Here is a 20,056-nt window from a genome sequence, read left to right on the forward strand (position 1 = left end):
ATTCCCCAAAATGATTAGCTTTAATTGATTAATCTGGTTCTTGTGGTTTGATTACTGCTATTGGAAAGTATCTCTAAGATTGTCTTGTTCAGGGAGAATTGGTCAAATACATGCAGTATTCTGTTCATACTGGGACAGCACAGCAGTTCCTTTTCAGCAGTTGGTCCCAATTCCTGTGATCAACTTGAAGGGAATGGTGAGGGGTGAGGGAAAATGCAGTTACTGTACAACTGACAAATGTTGCTGTAGCCTTCTGAAACCAAAGCAGAGAACAGACATCTTTTCAGTCCTGACTTTAAACAGCATTCAGTATTTTTCCTGTTTTCAGCTGCAGTTTACCAATTGTCCCTTAATAGGTGTGAAGCCAGGAGAGGTACTGAAGGCTCCATATGAGTCACTAGGAAAATCTATGGTCTTTGCTGTAAATTATGGCCTAATTTCTGTGTGCCATATAATAGCATTGCGGTTATGTAAGGCTGCAGTCTTCTCGTGCTGTGGTTGGTTCTTAAATCTTAGATTAGTTCATGCTTTAGGAAGTACTGGTTTTGTATTGTACCATTGCATCACTTAAGCCACAGTTGGCATAGTTGAAGTAATGATAATAATCAATATAGTAGTAGTACTACTACTATGACGACTACTGTTTATTTTTACTTCACTCCCCTGATTTCAGTGGAGTGTGCCACCATAATGTTTGGAAATCCTGTTTGTTTCATCTCAGATTCTTAGCATTCACAGACAGAGCAATTACCACACTGCCTCTGAAGTACCTGAGATTTCAAACGTAAGTGCTCTGTAGTTGCACGGCACTAATCTGTGATTCTGTAACTTGTTGAAGAAATGGCAGGAGTGCTGAGCTGTGGACGTGGATGGGGCTAGACAACAATTCTGAAAAAGCTTCCTTTTTATCTGTGGTCAGTCTGTCAGTGTGTTGTGATAAAGTCCCTTAGTTTCTTGTGTTTGTAACACTTGATCTATTTAAGTATTGATGTCAATGTATTTCTTAAAGCTTTTTCTTTGTTGCTTCTGTACAGTATATCTTCCACAGCCATCTTTCCTTCTCCTGTGCTCAGTTCCTTCTTGGAAGTTTCATGCACAAATTTAGCCACCATTCTTAGTCAATAGCCTGCTATTCTGTGTCTCCTTTTGTCATAAGGAGTCTAAATTCTGTCCTGTGTCACTCATATGTGTTTATAGTTTTGTTAGCTCAATATGGCTGAATCACAGCTTTAAAGCTTGCAAATTTTCGCCTCTTGCTGACTCCAAGTTGCTGTGAAAAATCATGCCATTCACAGCCATTAAGGGATGAAATCTAAAAATTTTCTGTGATGTGATGGATCTTAGAACCAGGAGTAGGGTCTCAGTTTTAGTCTTGCAAATTCAATACAAAGGGATTTTATAGTTCTTTATTTTTTAACCTGTCACGCGAAATTCCCCATTGTTACACTCATGTATTTCTGTAACCTTTCCAGTTGCAGCTTGGCTCCACTCATACCATCTAGAGATGTCCTATAGGTAGAATTTTCCACTTTTTCTACTGACTTACCTCTTGCTCAGGTTCTTCTTTTGTCTTCTCTTCAATTGGATTTCACACATAAACTGTTTCCTTTCACTTTCAAGGTACTTCAAAACCTGTCCTCAGCGATTTTTAGTTGTTTTTTTTTCCTCAAGAGGCCATTTCCTGCCTCAGATCTTGCTAGTTTCTTCTCCCATACTTTCAACTTTTTTTATCAATTTCTCCCAAGCTGCCCTTTATGCTTGAAAGAAAATTCCTATAAATGTCTGCAAAGCCACTTCATTGTTTCACACTTTGTTTCTGTTTAAACTTACTTTTCCTTTTGCTCATTTCCCATTTTTCCCCCTCTGTGAAGTTTACAAAATATCACAAAGAATTAAGCTCATGTTGTGCTAAAGTCGCTATCTGCAATTATGCCCCTGTTGGCTTCCCAAATCTTGCCTTTTATGTTAAATTCAAGCCATCAGCTCCTTGCAGAGGTTATGTATCCTGTATAAGCAATATTGAGTGCCTGCATAGTTCAGTTGTGATCTGAGATTATCTAAACCAAGAATAATGTTAATGTAAGTATTACATAGCACTTCATTCAGAAGGTAAAGATTTAGCTTTAACTAGAGTTAAAGCTAACCCAAACAGTACTTTACTCTCTTTTCACCCCAAAGTTGCACAGACTACTTGTCTGCTCTGATGTATAGTTTATCTTTACTTCCCGTGCCCTAATATCCTCTCCAAATACTTTCTGTCTTCTTCAGCGGTGTTGTGTCCCTTGTGTCTGCAGCTAAGACAAGATGCATTTAATTTTTGTCTGTACCTCTTATCTCTGTGTCAGCTATAAGATAAATAATTTGAAGAGCATTACACACCTGTTCTTTAATTCCTTATCTGTCTGTCTATACAGTCATACGTTGTGCTGCATTCCAGTAGGGTGAATAATTCTGCTGGCGTAGGTTTGAACTGGGTTTTGGAGAAGAGAGGCAGAGGGTGTGCTTTGATTGTTGCAGTAGCTGGTAACAGCTTGTTGTGATAGGGGCTGATCTCAGCAGTGGCTCTTATCACAGAGGTTTCATGGCCACCTCCGCTGCTGTGCTCCAGCAAAAGCTGCTCTCATTCCCTGGCCCCTACAAGGGCTGCTCTCAGGATCTGTGCTGACACTAAAGAACCTCATTCCCTCTTGAAAGCCAGGAGCTACAGCTGGGTTTTTCTTCTCACAGCACATGCTACAGGAAGTTCACTTTGCTGATGGGGGAACAGTCTGGGAGCTTTGTCCTGCAGCAGCACCTCCAAGCTGTTTACCAAGAAAGTAACCCTACCCCTGGAAAGAGTATTGCCTTGCTCCCTTGGCAGCAGGGCTGACTGTACTGACCAAGTAGCTATTAAGAAATGGAATATGCTTTTGCTGATTAGAGAATGCAACTTCACTGCCTGTGGATCTTGGCTTGCGTTTTACTCTGGTTTTGCATTCTTAAAAATTTCACTGAGTCTCTCACATCTGGGTGCTTATTTAGACCACCATGGAGAATGCGCATTTAAAACACTTTTTCTTGGGCTATATTGAAGTGTGTTATTCACCAGCATACAGTAAATGCTGATTGAGATGTTGCCTTTTTGAATAACAGTAGTGTCTCTATTGCAGATGTTTATCCCTACAACAAGTTATGTTCTTCAGACCAGTAAGATCAGTAAGTAAGTAGAGTTAGGAAGTTCATGATGTCTGTACATGCTCTTATGTATTATATAGCTTATATAGCATAGCGGATAATTGATGTTTGGAACTGATTTCTGCCCCATCAATTAGAAAAACAAATAGGTATACTGCATTTCATGTAAGATCATATATTTTACAGGACTTGCAGAGTAGAAAACAAGCCACAGATAAGTCTGTTTGCCATCAGTGTTGGGATTTTTAACCATGGCAAGAAAACCATGTACATTAAAGACCAAGCAGTAACTGTGCAATTAGTCTAGCTTTGAAAACAGTTGCTCCATACTGAACGGTGAAGTATTCCCTTTACTTATAAATGGAAACTACAAAATCATGTATGCTTGAGTAATGTAAGGCTTTGTTGTTAAAGTTGCCTGTGAATCCAATTTTGGCTAGAGTGTGTCTAATTACAGGAAGGTAAATGTAGCTGCTTAATTTAGAAAGTACAGTCAATGGAGCAGATAAATCACTATTGACAGTCTCTAAGCCAAATCCTCAATATATTTATTCCTGCGTTTTTGATATATATGTATTTACACATGTTTGGTGGTTGTTTGTTTTTATTTTTGTGGGGGTTTTATGTTTGGTTGGGTTTTTTGTTTCAGTTTGTTCTCTAGTTCTTTCTAGAGTTTAATATTTGTTCATGAGAGCTACTGGTTGAAATATTCAATATTCTATTGAAAAGTAAATAAAAATTTTTAATGTAACTTTTACCATGAGAATGTATATAGATTATGTATAGATTGTGTATATAACTTCCCTACTTCCTCTCCTTATGCTTTCTTCAAATTACCAAAATCTAAGCTGACAAAAAAACCCATAGATTTTGCTGAAGTGCTTTAGTTACTTTTCTAGCTAGTCTTTTTACTATTGGCAAGATTTTGATGATAGCTTATAATCTACAAAACATTGAAATAAGTCTTGCCTTTGTTGTTTGCATCTGTCAATTTGCATGTTCAAAATAAGGACTAGATTAGCACAGATGCCAAATTATGATGTGAAGAGTGAGATTTTTTTTTTCTGAATTGTGACTATATAGGTCTTGCTGTACTCCCTCACCTTCTGTAGATATGATTTGCCATATTTCCACTTACCCTGTGCATATGTTCTCATAGCATCTTCCAGTGTGATTATCTGTACAGTTACAGCAATTTGACTGATGAAAAGACTCTGGAAGCAGACACTATGCACTTCTGTTCAGTGCATTTCCTGCAGCCCTCACCTCTTCCATGGCTGCAGTATCATTAATGTAATATTACAGGTATGTGTCAGAAGCACTGTGGTCTGTTGGATCTATTAGGTTTCACCCTAAGGTCAGTAAGTTCAGATTGCTTTAGAGACCAAACTAAAATGGTTTACTAAACCAAAAAATTTTACTTTTGCTTTGGTCTCAGCCATGGGGATTAATTTCTGAAACCATCATTGGCCCTAAAGCAGCTCAAAAAATCTCTTTAAAGGGCTTTTAAAGTAACCTACCAGGGAGAGTAGCCATATTTTCCACATTTTGTTAAGAGAGGTTATACATCAAAGATAGGTTAAGTATTTTAATAAATTACTTTATAGCCCCTTATTAATGTCCAAAGAAATTTGGGTGAGGGAAAAGGTAAAGGTTATGAATGTTTACTGGCACCACCCTGGGAAAATGAAGATAAATTGGCAAATGCTTGATGCTTTATTTTGTGCTTACCTCTTAGGAAAGCATGTGGTTATTGGTTTTGTCTATGATTTTTTTATGTTTTTAAAATCTTTTCATCAGAATACTAAATTGGTGTCTGGTATTAAAACACATCTCTTATTGTGAAAACATATAGGCTGATAGAATGCTTTCTTTAGTTTCCCCTTCTTAATTTTTTTTTTCTGAAAAATGCCCTGCCTCACTGACATTGAATTCCAGTTTAAGAAATTAGAATGCAGAATAGAATAGAATGATAAAATAACTGACTAAAGTCATGTCAGCTTGTTAGTTGAACTGCTTTGAGGGGCTCCATATGAAACAGATTTCAGAATGTGTCATTACAGGAACATTGAGGTGCCCTTCACACAAAATCTTGAATCTGGAAGAAAAGCTGGGGTGGGTTTCTAAGCAAAGATGAAATTATAGGAATATGTTTTTATTTATTTTTCTATGAAATTCACTGGTCATTAGCTGCATTGTAGGTCTGTAGTTTGCAACAATTTTTTTTAGTTCTGAGTTTGGTTTTGGGACTCTGCCTTGATTTTCTGTTTCAGAAAACAGAACTAGGCCACTTTCTCCTGTTCTCAAACAAAATGTGTTGCCCTTAACATGATCCAGCCAATAATTTAGCTACTTGTTACTTGCTTTCTCCACATTTCTTTTATTGTGGAATATCAGATCAGTTGTTGGACTGTCAGGCAAAATATCCAGGAATTCTTTTTTTTCTTTTTGCTACATTTTATCCTGTCCTTATTGATATTATATTGGAATTTGTGTGATGCAGTTTATAAAGAGAAACAATTGTATTAGATGATATCTGCCTCTCTTTCTCTCACAGCTTTCCAGTAAATAAAAAAGCAATCCACTGACCTGTTTTGAAATCTGACTTTAATTGAACTGTTCACAGCAATGAAACATATTGAGGATTTTATTTATCCCCCTTCAGGAGCTGTTCCTGCTTTGTTTGAAGTAATTGTTTTTATATATTAAATTACTTCCACTCAGGCAATGACTCTGTTTGTCAGTAGTCAAAGTTTGTGCCCTGCCTGTCCCTTTAATGGTAATCTCTGATTAGTCACACTGTTCCCAGTCTTTGGAGTTTGTTACAATCTTTTAGAGAGGAAAGAGATGGAGAAGGATTGAAGTTATCTGTAAATAATTAGGCAGGTGGGCACTTCATGCCAGCTGTGAAATAAAAGTACTCAGCAATTTAATCAAATGCCAAATATGAGCCAATATGTGCCATTGTTCTTGAACCCTGTGAGGCTAAATATGAATAAGCATGCATTCTGCTATGGTGTGACTAACAAAGCCATAGATGGATTCCACTTTATTCTGCATAGCTATTTTGCCATTAGTTTAATTTGAAAGAGAGGGTAGTAAACCAATTTTTATGGTTGCACGGTGGCATTAAATGGTGAGTTTCATGAAAGACTAGTCAAAGTAATCAGAGTGTTAATTTTAAATTCTTTAAGAAAACAAGGAAAACAAGATAGTTGGCTAGAAAGATTTGTTGCACTAAAAGAATATTGTATAAATCTTGTTGCTGTTGTGCTTGCTTATGCTATCTCTCAAAAAAGATAGGGCTTTTATTCATCTTGTTTCAGAAATATAGTACTCTCAGAAAAGACAGTGTGAAAAGACAGTGTAGTGATTTTTCTACCTAATTTTTAATAAATTTTAGGGAGGCTGCAAGTCCACGTCTTTCAGATGGGATGAGTGGAAGGATTATGCCTGTAGTTGGCTGATTCCACAGGGAGAGGGAGAAGGATATGTCTGAGTGCAGAAGTGTGACCTTACAAATGGAGGACAAGTCTCTTCAGGTGTGTTATAAGAGGCTAGAACTTGGATCTCATTTGACATTCAGCAAGACACTTGGAAACAAAACTTTACTAATTTTCTGATGTCAAGTTACTGTGTACTGGGTTATTTTTGAACAGGTTTAAATGTACCCTGAACAGTCGTTCTTGGGGTTTTTTTTTGTGTTTTGTTTTCTTTTTTTTTTTTCCAAAAGTTTTCTAAAGAACTCCTCTAATACATGCTGGTTTCATCTGAGATAGAACTAATATTCTACCTAGTAGCCAGCACAGTGCTGCTGTTTGGATTTAACAGGATACAAACTTGCACATTTAATACTGAAAGGTGAAAGAATATGAGCATCTGAGTCCGCTGAGGCCATTCCCTTGTTTTCTGTGCTCAAAATAATCTTCCTTTTTTTATTCCAGTTTATTAGAGTGGTTGGTATTCTGTGACAGGCTGTGTTTTCTTGCTTGGGTGGATTTGATTATAATGACTCTGATAATTTTTTTTCTCAAACCTCACATCGCTACTGCGAAGTGGCTGCTTAGAGTAGCACCTTCAAACTCAGACGGTCTTCACTTTTTGTACATTTCATCATGTCTGTTGATTTCACTCACTTCTTTTTTTTCTGTCTCCTATTTGTTTTGCAAAGGCAATGTGTAAATCTTTTCTCATTCTGTCCCATTAAAGCCCATTAAAACACTTCTCTGGTGCACTGCCTTGGGCTCTTTATACTACAGAAAGGCAAGTTTCATTTTCAGTTGTAACCACTACAAATGAGCACAGAAAGCTGTATTTTAAGGTTAAACAGTTTCTGGGTTTTCACAGGTATCTGGAATTCTGTTTACAGAAAAATAAATTGGTCAAGGACTTGTTTTGCCCTTCAGAATCTTCTTCTGATGGCACTGACTCTTAAGAAATATGCAGAGTTTTCGAACAAAGTCACCTTAAAAGTGCATTTTTATAGTATTTTTGGTCTCTCTGCCTCTCTGCTATTTTTCTCATGCATTAGTTGTTCATAACCTTTGGAAAACACTGAGTTACCACGGTTCAGGTGGTAATTCATCTGCCATACATCACAGAGCAAGTGGAAACCTCCCTCTAGCATGTCTGTTTTCCAAATTTGTACTTCTCCTGTCTGGAGACATGGGAAAATTAAGAGAGATTAAGATGGACCTGGAATATCTGCCTTGGTACTTCTCAAGGATGAAGTGCCAAATTTCTCAAACTTTCCTAAGAGATGGGTGCTATCAGTTGCTGAAACTCGTGAGGAATCTGTAACTTGTACAATTGGCTGCTGCAATTGCTTAAAATGAAAATGAACAAAAAAATCCACTCCAGTCAATGAAGCCTTCAGCTTTTATTTAAAACCAGAATTGATTGCGCTATGCATTGTTATTGACCAGGTTAGCTAGTACTAACCCCTTTGGCTCAAGCAAGAGTGTGAACACTGTCTCTTCCTTGCTTTCACCTGTCCATTCAATGTGTAACTGAGAGGTGAACAAACAACAGCAAGTGTTTCAGCCTGGTCACCAGCTCTTTCCCTGCAGGTGAGCTGCTCAGTTGCTCATTGAAGCCCTCATGGGGCAGCCATGTAGGAAAGATCACATGTGCCATCGGGCAGTGAGACTGTTGCCATTAAGGTTGGAGTATGGTCTAGAGCTCTGACCACACGGAGAGCTGCTGCTTTATCCCTTTGTCTGAAGTGCAGAAACAACTGGCTGGATTCTTCAAAAAGCAGAATTCTTTTATGCATCTGTATTGATATCTCTCTCAAGTTTTACTGTGTCAAGAATTATTTCATAAAATGGGGTTACCTCTTACGTATTTATTTTATTTTTCACCTTTCTTTTCTGGCCATAAGTCTATAGAGGAATTTGATTTTCTATTACAGAAGGAGCTTTAATAAGTAAAGCGGAATTTCTTTAGGGAAATTTCCTTCTTGATTATGATTATGTATACTTTTGTGGGTATGTTGGTAGGTGTACAAGACAGATGGTAACAAATAGTTCTGCAAACTGCCATGTTTAATTTCCACATATTCATGAATTGTTCATAATCTGAAATTTCTTGAAAAATGATAAATTGTGTGTTGAAAAGTTTGGGGAAAACATAGAAAACTTGCTTTGTTTGGTTCTTAAAAATATAGAATATCTGTCTTAACATAGTCTAACCCTGAAGTACTAAGGTTGCACTTAAATTTCTGTCCAGGGCCCCCAGAGGTGATTGCACTGTGTGGGAACCTCCAAGTTACACTCCCACCACATATCTTCTTCCTGAAGTAATCAGTGTGTGTCAGGTGAGAGGAGGTAGCAACAGAAGGCTGTGTGCATCTTTTGTCTCTCTTTCTGGGTTCACTGGCTGCTGTCTGCTATGCAAATGGTAATACAAAAGAGAATAGAGGAAGTAGCTTCGGATTTATATACGAGTCAAAAAACAGTTGGCTTTCAGACATTGGTAAACATAAACATAGATATGGTTGTTTCTCTGTTTTTAGGAATACACTATAGATATAATTTTTGCCCAGACTTGGTATGACAGTCGTCTAAAATTTAACAGCTCAATGAAGGTGCTTATGCTTAATAGCAATATGGTTGGAAAAATCTGGATTCCAGACACTTTCTTCCGGAACTCAAGGAAATCTGATGCTCACTGGATTACAACTCCAAATCGTTTGCTTCGAATCTGGAATGATGGAAGAGTATTATACACTCTAAGGTGGGTTTTTATTATTTGGGTTGAAAAACAACCAAAACCCTGTTATGACCAGGGATATGAAAATAATGAATATGAACCAAATTCCTGGCATCTCTTTTGTTATGAACCATAGGAATCTGCAAGGAATGGATTAAAAAGGAAAATAAAAAAGATAATAATGAAAAAGATGGAATTTGTAGTATTGAAATGTAATGCAGAGATAATTGCCTAAGGACAGCTGAAGGTGATAGTAAATTTTGATCTCATTTAGGTACAGGCAAGATTTAAAAAAGGATGTTATATAGTATATAGCATCATGGTGGTCTGTCACTAATACATTGCAGATAAATTATTTTTGGTCAAAATACTTCATAATCTAATTTCCATCAGATTTTATTCTGTAAGTAAAATATTAAATGCTTCAAATAATAAAAATTATAAGAAGTTTGATTAAAGCTAAGGCCTCAGTCCTGCATGTACTTCTTAACATATTTATGCTTGTAAGCCATTAAAATCAACAGATCTGTTCATCCAAAATAGGCATAAACAAACATTTTGGTGATAATTCTACTTGGCAAATGGGAGATGTGTGTGCTACTTTTAAGCTTAGGGCTATCTGTACTGACTTTGGAGTCACTTTTCAAACAGTTCTTGAAAGGCTGTAGTCTACAGAAAGTATTTTAGGGTCATCTCTGTCATATTTTCTAAATATGCTGAACAAATCTTGTAATAAATCAGGAGCTGATCAAGAAGTAGTCTATGCAGAGGATGCCATAAATATGATTTTGCTCTTAAGAGTTTATTTATTTGTTTGTTTGTTTATTTACCTATTTAAAACAAAAAGTGGCACTTTTAATAACTTTCTTCTCAATCATTTATGCTATGTTCATATGCAGCATATGTTGCATGAACAATGTGTAAATTTCTCATGTATCAAATGCAAGAAGAATTAGAATGCTTTACAAGGATTCTCTTCACTGAATTTTTTCTTAGTATGCATCATTTGGGAGCATACAGACATCTCTGAAGAGCACTTTTTAAATGGTTTATTATGCCAGTTGCTCTTTATAAAAGTCTCTAGAGAGCCCCTTCTGTTGACATGCTAATTTTTTTTTCTTTTTCTAATTAGCAATTGTAGAGTCATACTTGTCCATTCATTTTCAATGAAAAAAAATTCTTCTAAAGAGATTCAAAGTAACAGAAGGAAATAAATATGAGCAAAAAATCATGTGAGCCCTCACAGAGCAATAGGTTAGAATTACTGTGTCAGGGAATGAGAAATAAAGTGCAGTGAGCTTGTAATAGAACAGCAGAACAGGCTTTCACCCCATACTGCAACACACAAACATCTGTATGGGTGAAGATATGGCCTGGATTTGACCTAAGGTAAAAACAACATTGAGAGGTTCATATCTGGCTTATTGAAGGAACAGTAATATGATCTGACAGTGCTCCAGATTCGTGGGCTCCCCTGTATAACCACTTGTCGGTAATGTAGGGGGCAGATGTTGTGAACATGTTAACCAGCCTTACAGAATCTCCTCTGAGGGTGACCCGTGGTCTGCCCATTGCACCATCAGTGATTCCAGATCTAGTTGTGTTGCTTTTAACACAAGGCTCAGCTTGTTTTCTTTTTCTGAGTGTTTAACTGTCCAAAAACTGAATGTGGAAAGTAAAGGCAATAAATGCACAGATCATAGTTGAGAAATTAGAAAAGCATCTCCATAGCGATGCAAGTATTCTGCTTGAAAGTGTGGAGAAGAGCCTTTCTTCATCTCTCCCACAGTGTAAGAAATACACTTTTCCTTACAAACCTTTGGTCAGGTCATAGTGGCAGTTTGTGTAGAATAAATGCTTTGTTCAGAGACTTAACTATCTGGCAGCATGTCTCAGAGTCTTTTCCTATCTCTTGTCTAATACGCAAGCATTGCACACAGTCAAGTATGCAAGCATTATGGCAATTTTTAATGCTGATTTTTGAAGACATTCTGCCTTTCTATACAGTGTTGCCAACAAAGGAGGCGGTATTTTAAATGCAAAGAAGTCAGTTTGAAATCTAGCCCCTTACTTTGGCTTACTAGTGAAAGGTAGCAGAATGGGTTCTGCATTTACTGCTTGGAAGTCCTGTGGAAATCTGTGATAGCATTTTGAAAAGCAGAAAGTGATTTATGAGTCCTAAATCAGTTCTAAAACGTTTATAAGTTGTGAATTATTTGAATACCTTAGACATTAAATAGGTTGAAACATAGTTTGCTTTTTCATATCCAAATATTGTTTTCACCAGAACTGCTTCCATGAGTTTAGGGCAAGTCCAATGTGCCCCACGATTTTTCTCTTATGTAAAGCCATCAGATACAACGATGCCAAATGCAATTTGACTTGAGAAATGTGTTCTGCAAAAACTTCCTTTTTATGCCATCATAAGCTCCTCTCCTTCCCCTGTCTTCAGACCCTAATTTTTATCCCCTCTGTCTTGTAGAGCTGAGAGGTGCCCCCAAATCAATTGAAATTTTGGAAATGGCTTGAAATACCAATTGAAACAACACAGATCCTCAAGTTGCATCCACTAATAATTCCTGTTTTGTTCTTTGGTGCTAATGCTGGGTGTTGTTTTTCTGATACACAGGAGGCTATTCATAATATCCATTAATTGGCAAAATTTATTTCTGTGCATGTTCTTTACTATGTAGTCTGAAGTGTCTGAATTCTTGAATATAACCTATTTTCTTTTTTTTTTTTCACCTTCCTTTTCTAATTAGGTTGACAATTAATGCTGAATGTTATCTTCAGCTTCATAATTTTCCTATGGATGAACACTCCTGTCCTCTGGAGTTTTCAAGCTGTACGTGGTAGAAAACTTTTTTGTCCTCTTTACATTCAGGCTTTAGATTTACCTTAATTTTGGCATCAGGAGAGCAGATGTTTACTTTTTAAAGCCTTGTGGCAAAAGAAAGAACTGACCATTCATGTTTTGACTAGATTTATTGGATTATTTAATACACTAATGAATGAGTTTAATCACATGCATTTTTTGCAACTTTAAAAATTTGACTTAGGAGTCAAATACAGTGCCTATTCCAATTAATGGAAATGCACTGTCCTGGAAAAACTTTGTTTTCTTATGCCTGCAAGAATTGACAATTAGTCAATTTCTTATGCCTGCAAGAATTGAGAATTAGTGAATTTGAATTAGTTCCATATGGTATACTTAAAAGGAAAAATAAGGTATGTCTTCTTCAAATTGCTTGTAAATGCTGAAATAGTACAAGAAGTCCATTTCCTTTCAGTGGGACTTAGTTTATATGAGCAAAACCACTTCATAGAGACTTCAGTCTCTATTTTTTAATGAAAACTGTGTTAAAAAAATCCTAGGCAATTGTGCTATTGTAATCATACAATCATTAAGGTTGGAGAAAAACTCCAGTATCATCAAGTCCAACTGACTTGAACTTGTCCAGACTGAGCACCAACTTCTCAACTAAACCATAGGATGAAGTGCCGTGTCCAGTTGTTTTGTACTTTGTTTGTACAGTGTCTGTACTTTTAAGCTCTTTCTGATCATTTAACGATAATGTAATGACATATATTTTTTAATAGTGATGATTCTGAGCCAGTTTTTATTACAGGAGTTCGAGAATACCACTTAGATATTTTCTTAATATTTATATTTACACAGTTTTTGATTGATCTTACATTTACCTAGGCATAAAATTGAGGCCATTTATTTTGTGGTTAAATTTTAAGTGTATCAGAAGGACCATAGATGGTCTCTGATGCACTGTATAGACAGCCCTGATTTAGTTTATAAGTTTATAACTTCAGAGATCAGAAAACATGCTTTGTGTGTATTCTATGGCTGAATGTTTGGTTTGTTTTGTTTCATTCTAGATGGATATCCCAGAAATGAAATTGAATACAAATGGAAGAAAACCTCTGTTGAAGTGGCAGATCCAAAATACTGGAGATTGTATCAGTTTGCATTTGTGGGGCTACGAAATACAACTGAAATTTCTCATACCTTGTCTGGTAAGGCAAAGTGTTGAGTTTTATTTTGTGCAATATCTATTTAGATGGAGACTAACAGATGAAGATACAACCGAAAACCATATTAGATATCATATAAATATTTTTTATTCTTTTTCTTAATTTTTAGGTGATTATATTATTATGACAATATTCTTTGATCTCAGCAGACGTATGGGATATTTTACTATTCAGACATACATTCCTTGTATACTCACAGTTGTTCTTTCATGGGTGTCATTTTGGATCAATAAGGATGCAGTTCCTGCAAGGACTTCTCTGGGTAAGAATGTCTTTTTTCAGCCTTGAACCATCTGGTACTCTCAAGGAATACAAATGTGCAGCAGGGAGCAAATTACCCCAGTTTATTCCCCTTCATATTATGACCATTGGTCATTCTCTCTCCTGAACTGCAATTGGAAGTAGGAGATCCTGCTGTAGTTGCATGGCAGTTTAAGGAAGCAATGCTGAGCATGGAAATCCTGATCTGAGTCTTGTGGGTCTGCTGTTGTTCACATAAATACATTTTTTCTTTTGTATGTTTCTTTTGTCATCTCCAGGGACTGTCATTTGGCAATTATTACTTTGACACACAGCATCATGGAACAAATGAAATCATTACTACATGACTAAAAATAGAGAAAATCTGGTTTAGTTTTTTTTGTCGGGTTTTTTGTGTTGTTTGCATTGGGGTTTTTTTTGGTTGGTTTGTGTTTGTTTGTTTGTGTTTGGGGGGGTTGTAATGATTCAATTATTCAATTATTCTTTTAGACCCAGGATACGACTGAAAATTTGCAACCAAAGTTGCACTTCAAGAAGTTAAGCCTATAATTCACAAAAACTCCTGCTTTTATTACAGACAGTACTGAAGTGGGTTGCACATTCTAATACAAAGATTCTGTGTTAGCTTCTGTGTTCTAATACAAATTCTGTGTTAGTGTCATCTTGGCTGACCTGTTTAGCATGGTGTCAGTCTGCTAAATTTGACTGTTTAGGATACATGTGCTGCTTGGAGAAAAGTTGCAATCTCCACATAAAACCTAATAAACAGGTACACAGAGTGCACAGAACACAGCTTTGAGCTTAGCAGGGACAGATGCTTATAGAAGAACTAGTGACAGCAGTCTGACAGATTTTGGGGGAAAGGTCAAGAGCTGAGAGTTGTATCTTAGGAAGTTAGAGATGTGAGTTAATTTTCCTCATGAGTTGTATTGTTCCCACCCTACACCATTCCCACCCTACAAGATCCTTTGCATAAGCATATGCTACCAGAAGCATGAGACCACACTTTAGCTCCCTGCCTTTCCCACTGAAACTGGACCACCAGCAAGCCTGTCAGATTAATGAGTCAAGAGAGAAAGTAAGCAAGAGCAATCATGGCTCAGTAGCCTAATGAAAAGGTAAGGGAAGAAAATCTCAGTCTTGGACCCTAACTTTATGTTATTTAAAAGTGATACAAAGTTTAGTGAAGAGAGTCTAAAGTTGCAAATAAATAAGTGAAAACTACTTTTGATAGTTTTAGACCTTGATGGCGAAATCTCATCAGATTTCTTTGACTAATCATTGAACATCATTGTGGATTCTGCCTAGTTACAATACAATAGTTATAACAGGAAAGAGGTCTTCTATTGGTATCCTTCTAGTTCTGTATCGAGTTTTGTCTTTTTACAAAATACTTTTATATGCCATGAACCTAGAACTCTGTCTTTGATGTCACAGTTAAGCTGAAGTTTTGAAGCTCTCACTTCAGCAGTACTAGCCTTCACCTACCCAAGATGGAGTACAAACTTTTGTAATATCTTATTGACAGCTCCCTGCAGGTAACTCTGAACTCCTTTCATGTAAACATGCAAAAGCCATCAGTTGACAGCTTGTAGGATGACTTTTCTTACATGCAAATGTTCTGGAGAAGGAGAAAGAGAGTACCTGTCAAATAGACACAACTTCATGGAAATAGAACTTAATACAAGAAAGCCAAAACTAAGCAAGGTTTATCATAGCAGGTAGCTGTTTTGCTGTTGAAGGTTTGCTCCCTGTGACAGCTCCCTATGCCTTTCACATAACAGACAAGGCTGGAAAAATTTGTGTCTCTTTTTGTCCTCTCTGAATGGAAGTCGGTACAGGGAATGGTGGGTGCCGCTTCCCACCTGGAGGGTGTGCTGAGGTCTGGTACCCTGAAAAGGCTGGACCTTTTTCTCTCATATCTGTTAGAAGATCCTGGAAGATTGTGGTTCCCCAGAGCAAAAGATATGGGGTGATTACAGATATTTAAATATTTAGTTATACAGAGAAATGCCAAATTGATTTTCAAAAGTATATGGTGGGAGTGAAGAACTTTTGAAGAACACTGTGGTTATCTGTTTGCCCCGTTAGGCATGTAATTTCATTGGGAAATCTCTTGGAAAAACACTACTGCCTTCCTGCTGTAGGAACAGTCCATAGCGACCAGTGATTCCATGTTTTGATTTGTGAGCCATAGAGAATTTTAGCCTAGTGTGATGCTTTTTGTTTGGTTGGTTTTTTTTTTTTTTTGTTTGGTTGTTTTTGTTTTAATAACCTTGTGCTTGTAAATAACAAATTATTTGTGTGTTCAAGTATTGCTTTTAAAATGAAAGGTCACACTTTAATTTTGGACTACTTTGTAAATGGATTTGCATCATCCTGAAGCATCAAATAGAAGAAGAAAGTATTAACACCTTACAAACGCTAAACTAATGAAAAGTGGTATAGTTGAGATTTTGAACACATAGCTATTAAGGCCAATTTGTTCTTTTAATTAGCTTGTATGTAAGTGAATAAAGGAAAACATTTTCTATTAATTAAGATACAGTGTTGAAAGCATATCTGGTAACTTAGACAATGAGACCAGAAAGCCGTGAATGTCATCAAATTTGATCTTCTATGTCTTCTTCAGAAGCAGACAATGGGAAACATTATTCATTTTCCTTTTGTTTACAAAAAGTTTGAAATCATTGATAAGTAATACACCTTTTATTTCTGAATGCATCCTTTTTAATATTTTAATCATTTGAGCGAAGGGACTTCCTTGTGCTTATAAAATTTGTGTGCTTATTTGTACCTGTTTTTCTACTGTATTTATGTGTACGTTTCATGTCAGATTTATAATATAGCTTTCTCTATGATCCCATGGAGGATGCTGCATCCATGGGGATGGATTCTTGCCATAGCACCAATGTACATGGATGTAATCAGTGGTGAACCCACTGACCCCTCCTGTGGGTCAGTCCTTATATGACTCATCAATGAATTAAGAGCTAATATGATTACCTTTCTTGGTCACAATATGATTTGATTACCTATACATTTCCCCCTTTCTGTCTTTTTTTGTTTCTTTACAGGGATCACAACAGTGCTGACCATGACAACGCTGAGTACAATTGCTAGGAAGTCACTCCCAAAGGTTTCCTATGTGACAGCAATGGACCTTTTTGTTTCAGTTTGCTTTATTTTTGTGTTTGCTGCCTTGATGGAATATGGCACCTTACATTACTTTACCAGCAACAGAAAAGGGGACAAAGGAAAAGAAAAGAAGGCAAAATCTAAGCCATCAGTAAGTTTAGTCAAACAAGGAAAAAAAAGAAATAGAGTGGTTTTTATTGTAGCATTCATTTTGAATGACTGCTTCTTAAGTAGAAAAGCTAATGTTCAAAGTTAATTAACACTAATATTTACTTTTTCATTTTTTTTCTGCAGTTGGGGGCTTGTACTAATTTAGTGTAAATACAAGTAGTGAGCAAAGGGTTTAGATGATTTCACATATGTGAATGAGGACACATGAGCCTAAGGTGGAGAGTGGTTTGATATAATATTCCGTGTCCTTGGTGCTTCTAGAACTGCCCATGAAGTGTGTGCCCGTGGAGATGGTTCTGTAGGGGCACAGTGCTTCTGAAAACAGCACCTGGCAGAGAACCACAGCTAAAACTGTAGCAGTAAAGATAATGTGCATGGACTGAAGGTATGAGGATTTCTTTGGATCTGCATCACATAATTTAAGTCTTACAAAACTTTGCAAAGGAAAAAATGCTTATTACTGGCCAGTATTGTGAATCTCACTACAGAAATTCCATTTTAACTCTTTTCTAAATTGGCTTCCATGTTTCTTTCTGGTTAAATTAACCTTCTGCTTTTACAAGTTGATGTTTTTATGGTAAACCTCCACACATCCCAGGATCAATTATTATTCAATTTTAAGAGTCTTTCTGTTTGTGTAGTAAGAATACTGCAATTTCCAAAGAATTTATTGTTGGAAGTCAGTACAAATATTTAAAGGTAGTCTTTAAAGTAAGAAAACATTGGAGAGAATAAGAGAAAGGAAAATGTTATCTCTCCAAATCATCTCATCAAAAGATGCAGGAGCATACCCAGACCATAATACAAGTTGCCTTTTCTGGATGAAGGCTGAATACCAGCTCTGTAAGAGGTGAAACAGAAATTGATATGAAATTACAGAAGTATTTGCAGGTATGGGAGTGCAGAAATCCTGTTATGATCCATATCCATTCTGCAACTCAGCAAGAACTGGAGCACCCATTCTGACAGCACTGCTGTGGGCCTCTCTCTTACGGGGGCGCAGTGAGGCTGTTGGGGCTTGATTCCAGGGAGAGGAGAGCCCTTAGGATTCACCTGGTGAGCTCTTCCAAGGGGATCAGCTGTGCATTTAGGACAAAGCTAGTGGTGAAGTGTTAATACTTCCCTGTGGTGCCTTGGTCAGACATCACTCTGATCCTCAGAGAATCCTGCACAGTCAGGAAACCTGGAAAATTGAAAGCTCAAACCTGCTTCCTGTTAATGGTAGAAACAAGTGTGGGCATGACAAAAGGGGCAGAATGCAGGCTTTGGCAAGGGGTCACCTGAGTTATGAGGGTAAAAGGTAACAGAGGATGTGGAGGCATCCCAGTGTCAGCACAGCAGATTCAATTTCAGGTTGCTGCTGCAACGAGGTCTCAGCAACGCTTGGTGAGCAGGGTGCTGATAGGTCTGCTCTTGGCATGCACAACCCAGAGAAGGCAAAGATATCAGGATGTACTGCTGTATTCAAACCAGGCAGATATTAAAGATCAGCTGCTGATAAATCAAAAGACACTGAAGTAGTTTGCAAGTATGCTCTATTGAATGAAATAATGCCAGTTTGCAGAATCTGTTAACACATCACCCATGTGTGCAATAATCTGCCAAGTGCTTTGAGATTTTCAGTGTATATGAAAATTTTAAATGCAGAATAATAATGAGATAGAAACTATGAAATAAATAGCTGGAATTTGCACTAAGATTAAAATTAGCAATATAATACTAAAATACTGTTCATTTGTGTTTTACTGGGTTCTTAAACAATGCTTTTTATTTCTAAGAGGTTGACAAAAGAAGTCTTTTTGCATGGAATTCTTTAAACATGTTATGGCTAAAAGACCGTAAAAAAAAAAAGAGATTGCACAAAAAAAAAAAAAAGGAGAACTAAATTTAATATACTTAGATGCAAGGATTCTAATTTGATAAGAGTTTTTCTGGTGATGTTTTATGAAGAGCTGTGATTTTTCTTGCTCCAAATAAATAAAGAACACATCTAATTAGTTAATGAGAAGTCATACCATTACAAATCCTTTTCTTCTTTTTCTTTTTTTTTTCCTTCTTCCCCTTTATTTTTGTCACAGACTTCTGTTAATTCTTTTTTCTTGTAGTTATGGATGTGTAACTCAAAAAAAAACCAGTTTAATTTTAAAATTCAGTTTAATTTCTTCTGAAAACTCATTTACAAGTGATTTTTTTCCTTGGGAAACTTGCCTTGCATAGATCTTCTATTTCTACTGCAAAATGCAATAAATGGGTTACTATTCCAGGAACTGATGCCAATAAGCCACATTAAATGATCTTGTGGAAAAAAATGGCAAGATTTTGCGAAGGATTACAGCAGTTTTATCTTAGAAAATATGTGCTGGCATCATTCAAGAAAGGTAGTATGAATTGGCTTATGCAAATCCACATTACTAAGGATAATGAATTTGGGCAGGAAAGATTAAACTTAATTAGTTGGGGATCTTGTTCTGATCATCATTTCACCTGAAATGAATGTATCACCTGTGCCATGATCTCCACAGACAATGGCTTTCTTTTGTACTTGTATTAGTGTTACTGCAGAATAATTGGGTTTGATCCTATCAGAGTGTATTATAAATGATCTCACAATACATGCTGTTTTATCTACAATTTAAGTAGGCATATCCGTAAAAAAATCAGTATGTACTTCTATATCAACATGTTGTGGGTGTTTTGTTGTTTTGTTTTGGTTTTTTTTTCAGTTTCTGCCTATTTATATAAAGGCATTTTCTTGTGAGGTGTTTACCTTTTTTCCTCTTTTCCCTCACATTGCCTCTGACACACATTTAATGTATTTCTTGTAGGTAGTTAAGCCTACAGGATGACTGTGTTTGCCTCTTACCAGCCACCTCTTCAAACTTGTAACTCACTAGCCACCTCCAGTCTGTGCTGCTGATGTGAACAGTGGAAAGCAGTATTATGATTTTTTCCTTCTCCCATGGTGTTTCTGTGTTGAGGATTCCTGTTTTACCCCGCTAGTAGAAACTACCCATGCCATAAATCTTACATGGGCAAAACCAACAGTGAGGAA

The 20,056-nt window shown here is 36.7% G+C and overlaps 1 protein-coding gene across 3 annotated transcripts in view; it reads left to right on the plus strand.

Moving 5' to 3' along the window:
* GABRG1 (gamma-aminobutyric acid type A receptor subunit gamma1) overlaps positions 1-20,056 on the plus strand; it is a 52,475-nt gene that overhangs the window by 29,213 nt on the left and 3,206 nt on the right. For 2 of the 3 annotated variants that reach the window (XM_068188397.1, XM_068188396.1), the window contains 5 exons: positions 9,191-9,411; positions 12,150-12,232; positions 13,279-13,416; positions 13,544-13,696; positions 16,773-16,984. In XM_068188397.1, the coding sequence (XP_068044498.1) occupies positions 9,191-9,411; positions 12,150-12,232; positions 13,279-13,416; positions 13,544-13,696; positions 16,773-16,984 (807 nt within the window). Of the gene's footprint in view, positions 1-8,892; positions 9,076-9,190; positions 9,412-12,149; positions 12,233-13,278; positions 13,417-13,543; positions 13,697-16,772; positions 16,985-20,056 lie in introns of those variants that run through there. The other variant, XM_068188398.1, reaches the window with a different exon arrangement.

This window comes from Anomalospiza imberbis, chromosome 4 (genome assembly GCF_031753505.1).
Source record: "Anomalospiza imberbis isolate Cuckoo-Finch-1a 21T00152 chromosome 4, ASM3175350v1, whole genome shotgun sequence".
In the NCBI taxonomy this organism is placed as follows: domain Eukaryota; kingdom Metazoa; phylum Chordata; class Aves; order Passeriformes; family Viduidae; genus Anomalospiza; species Anomalospiza imberbis.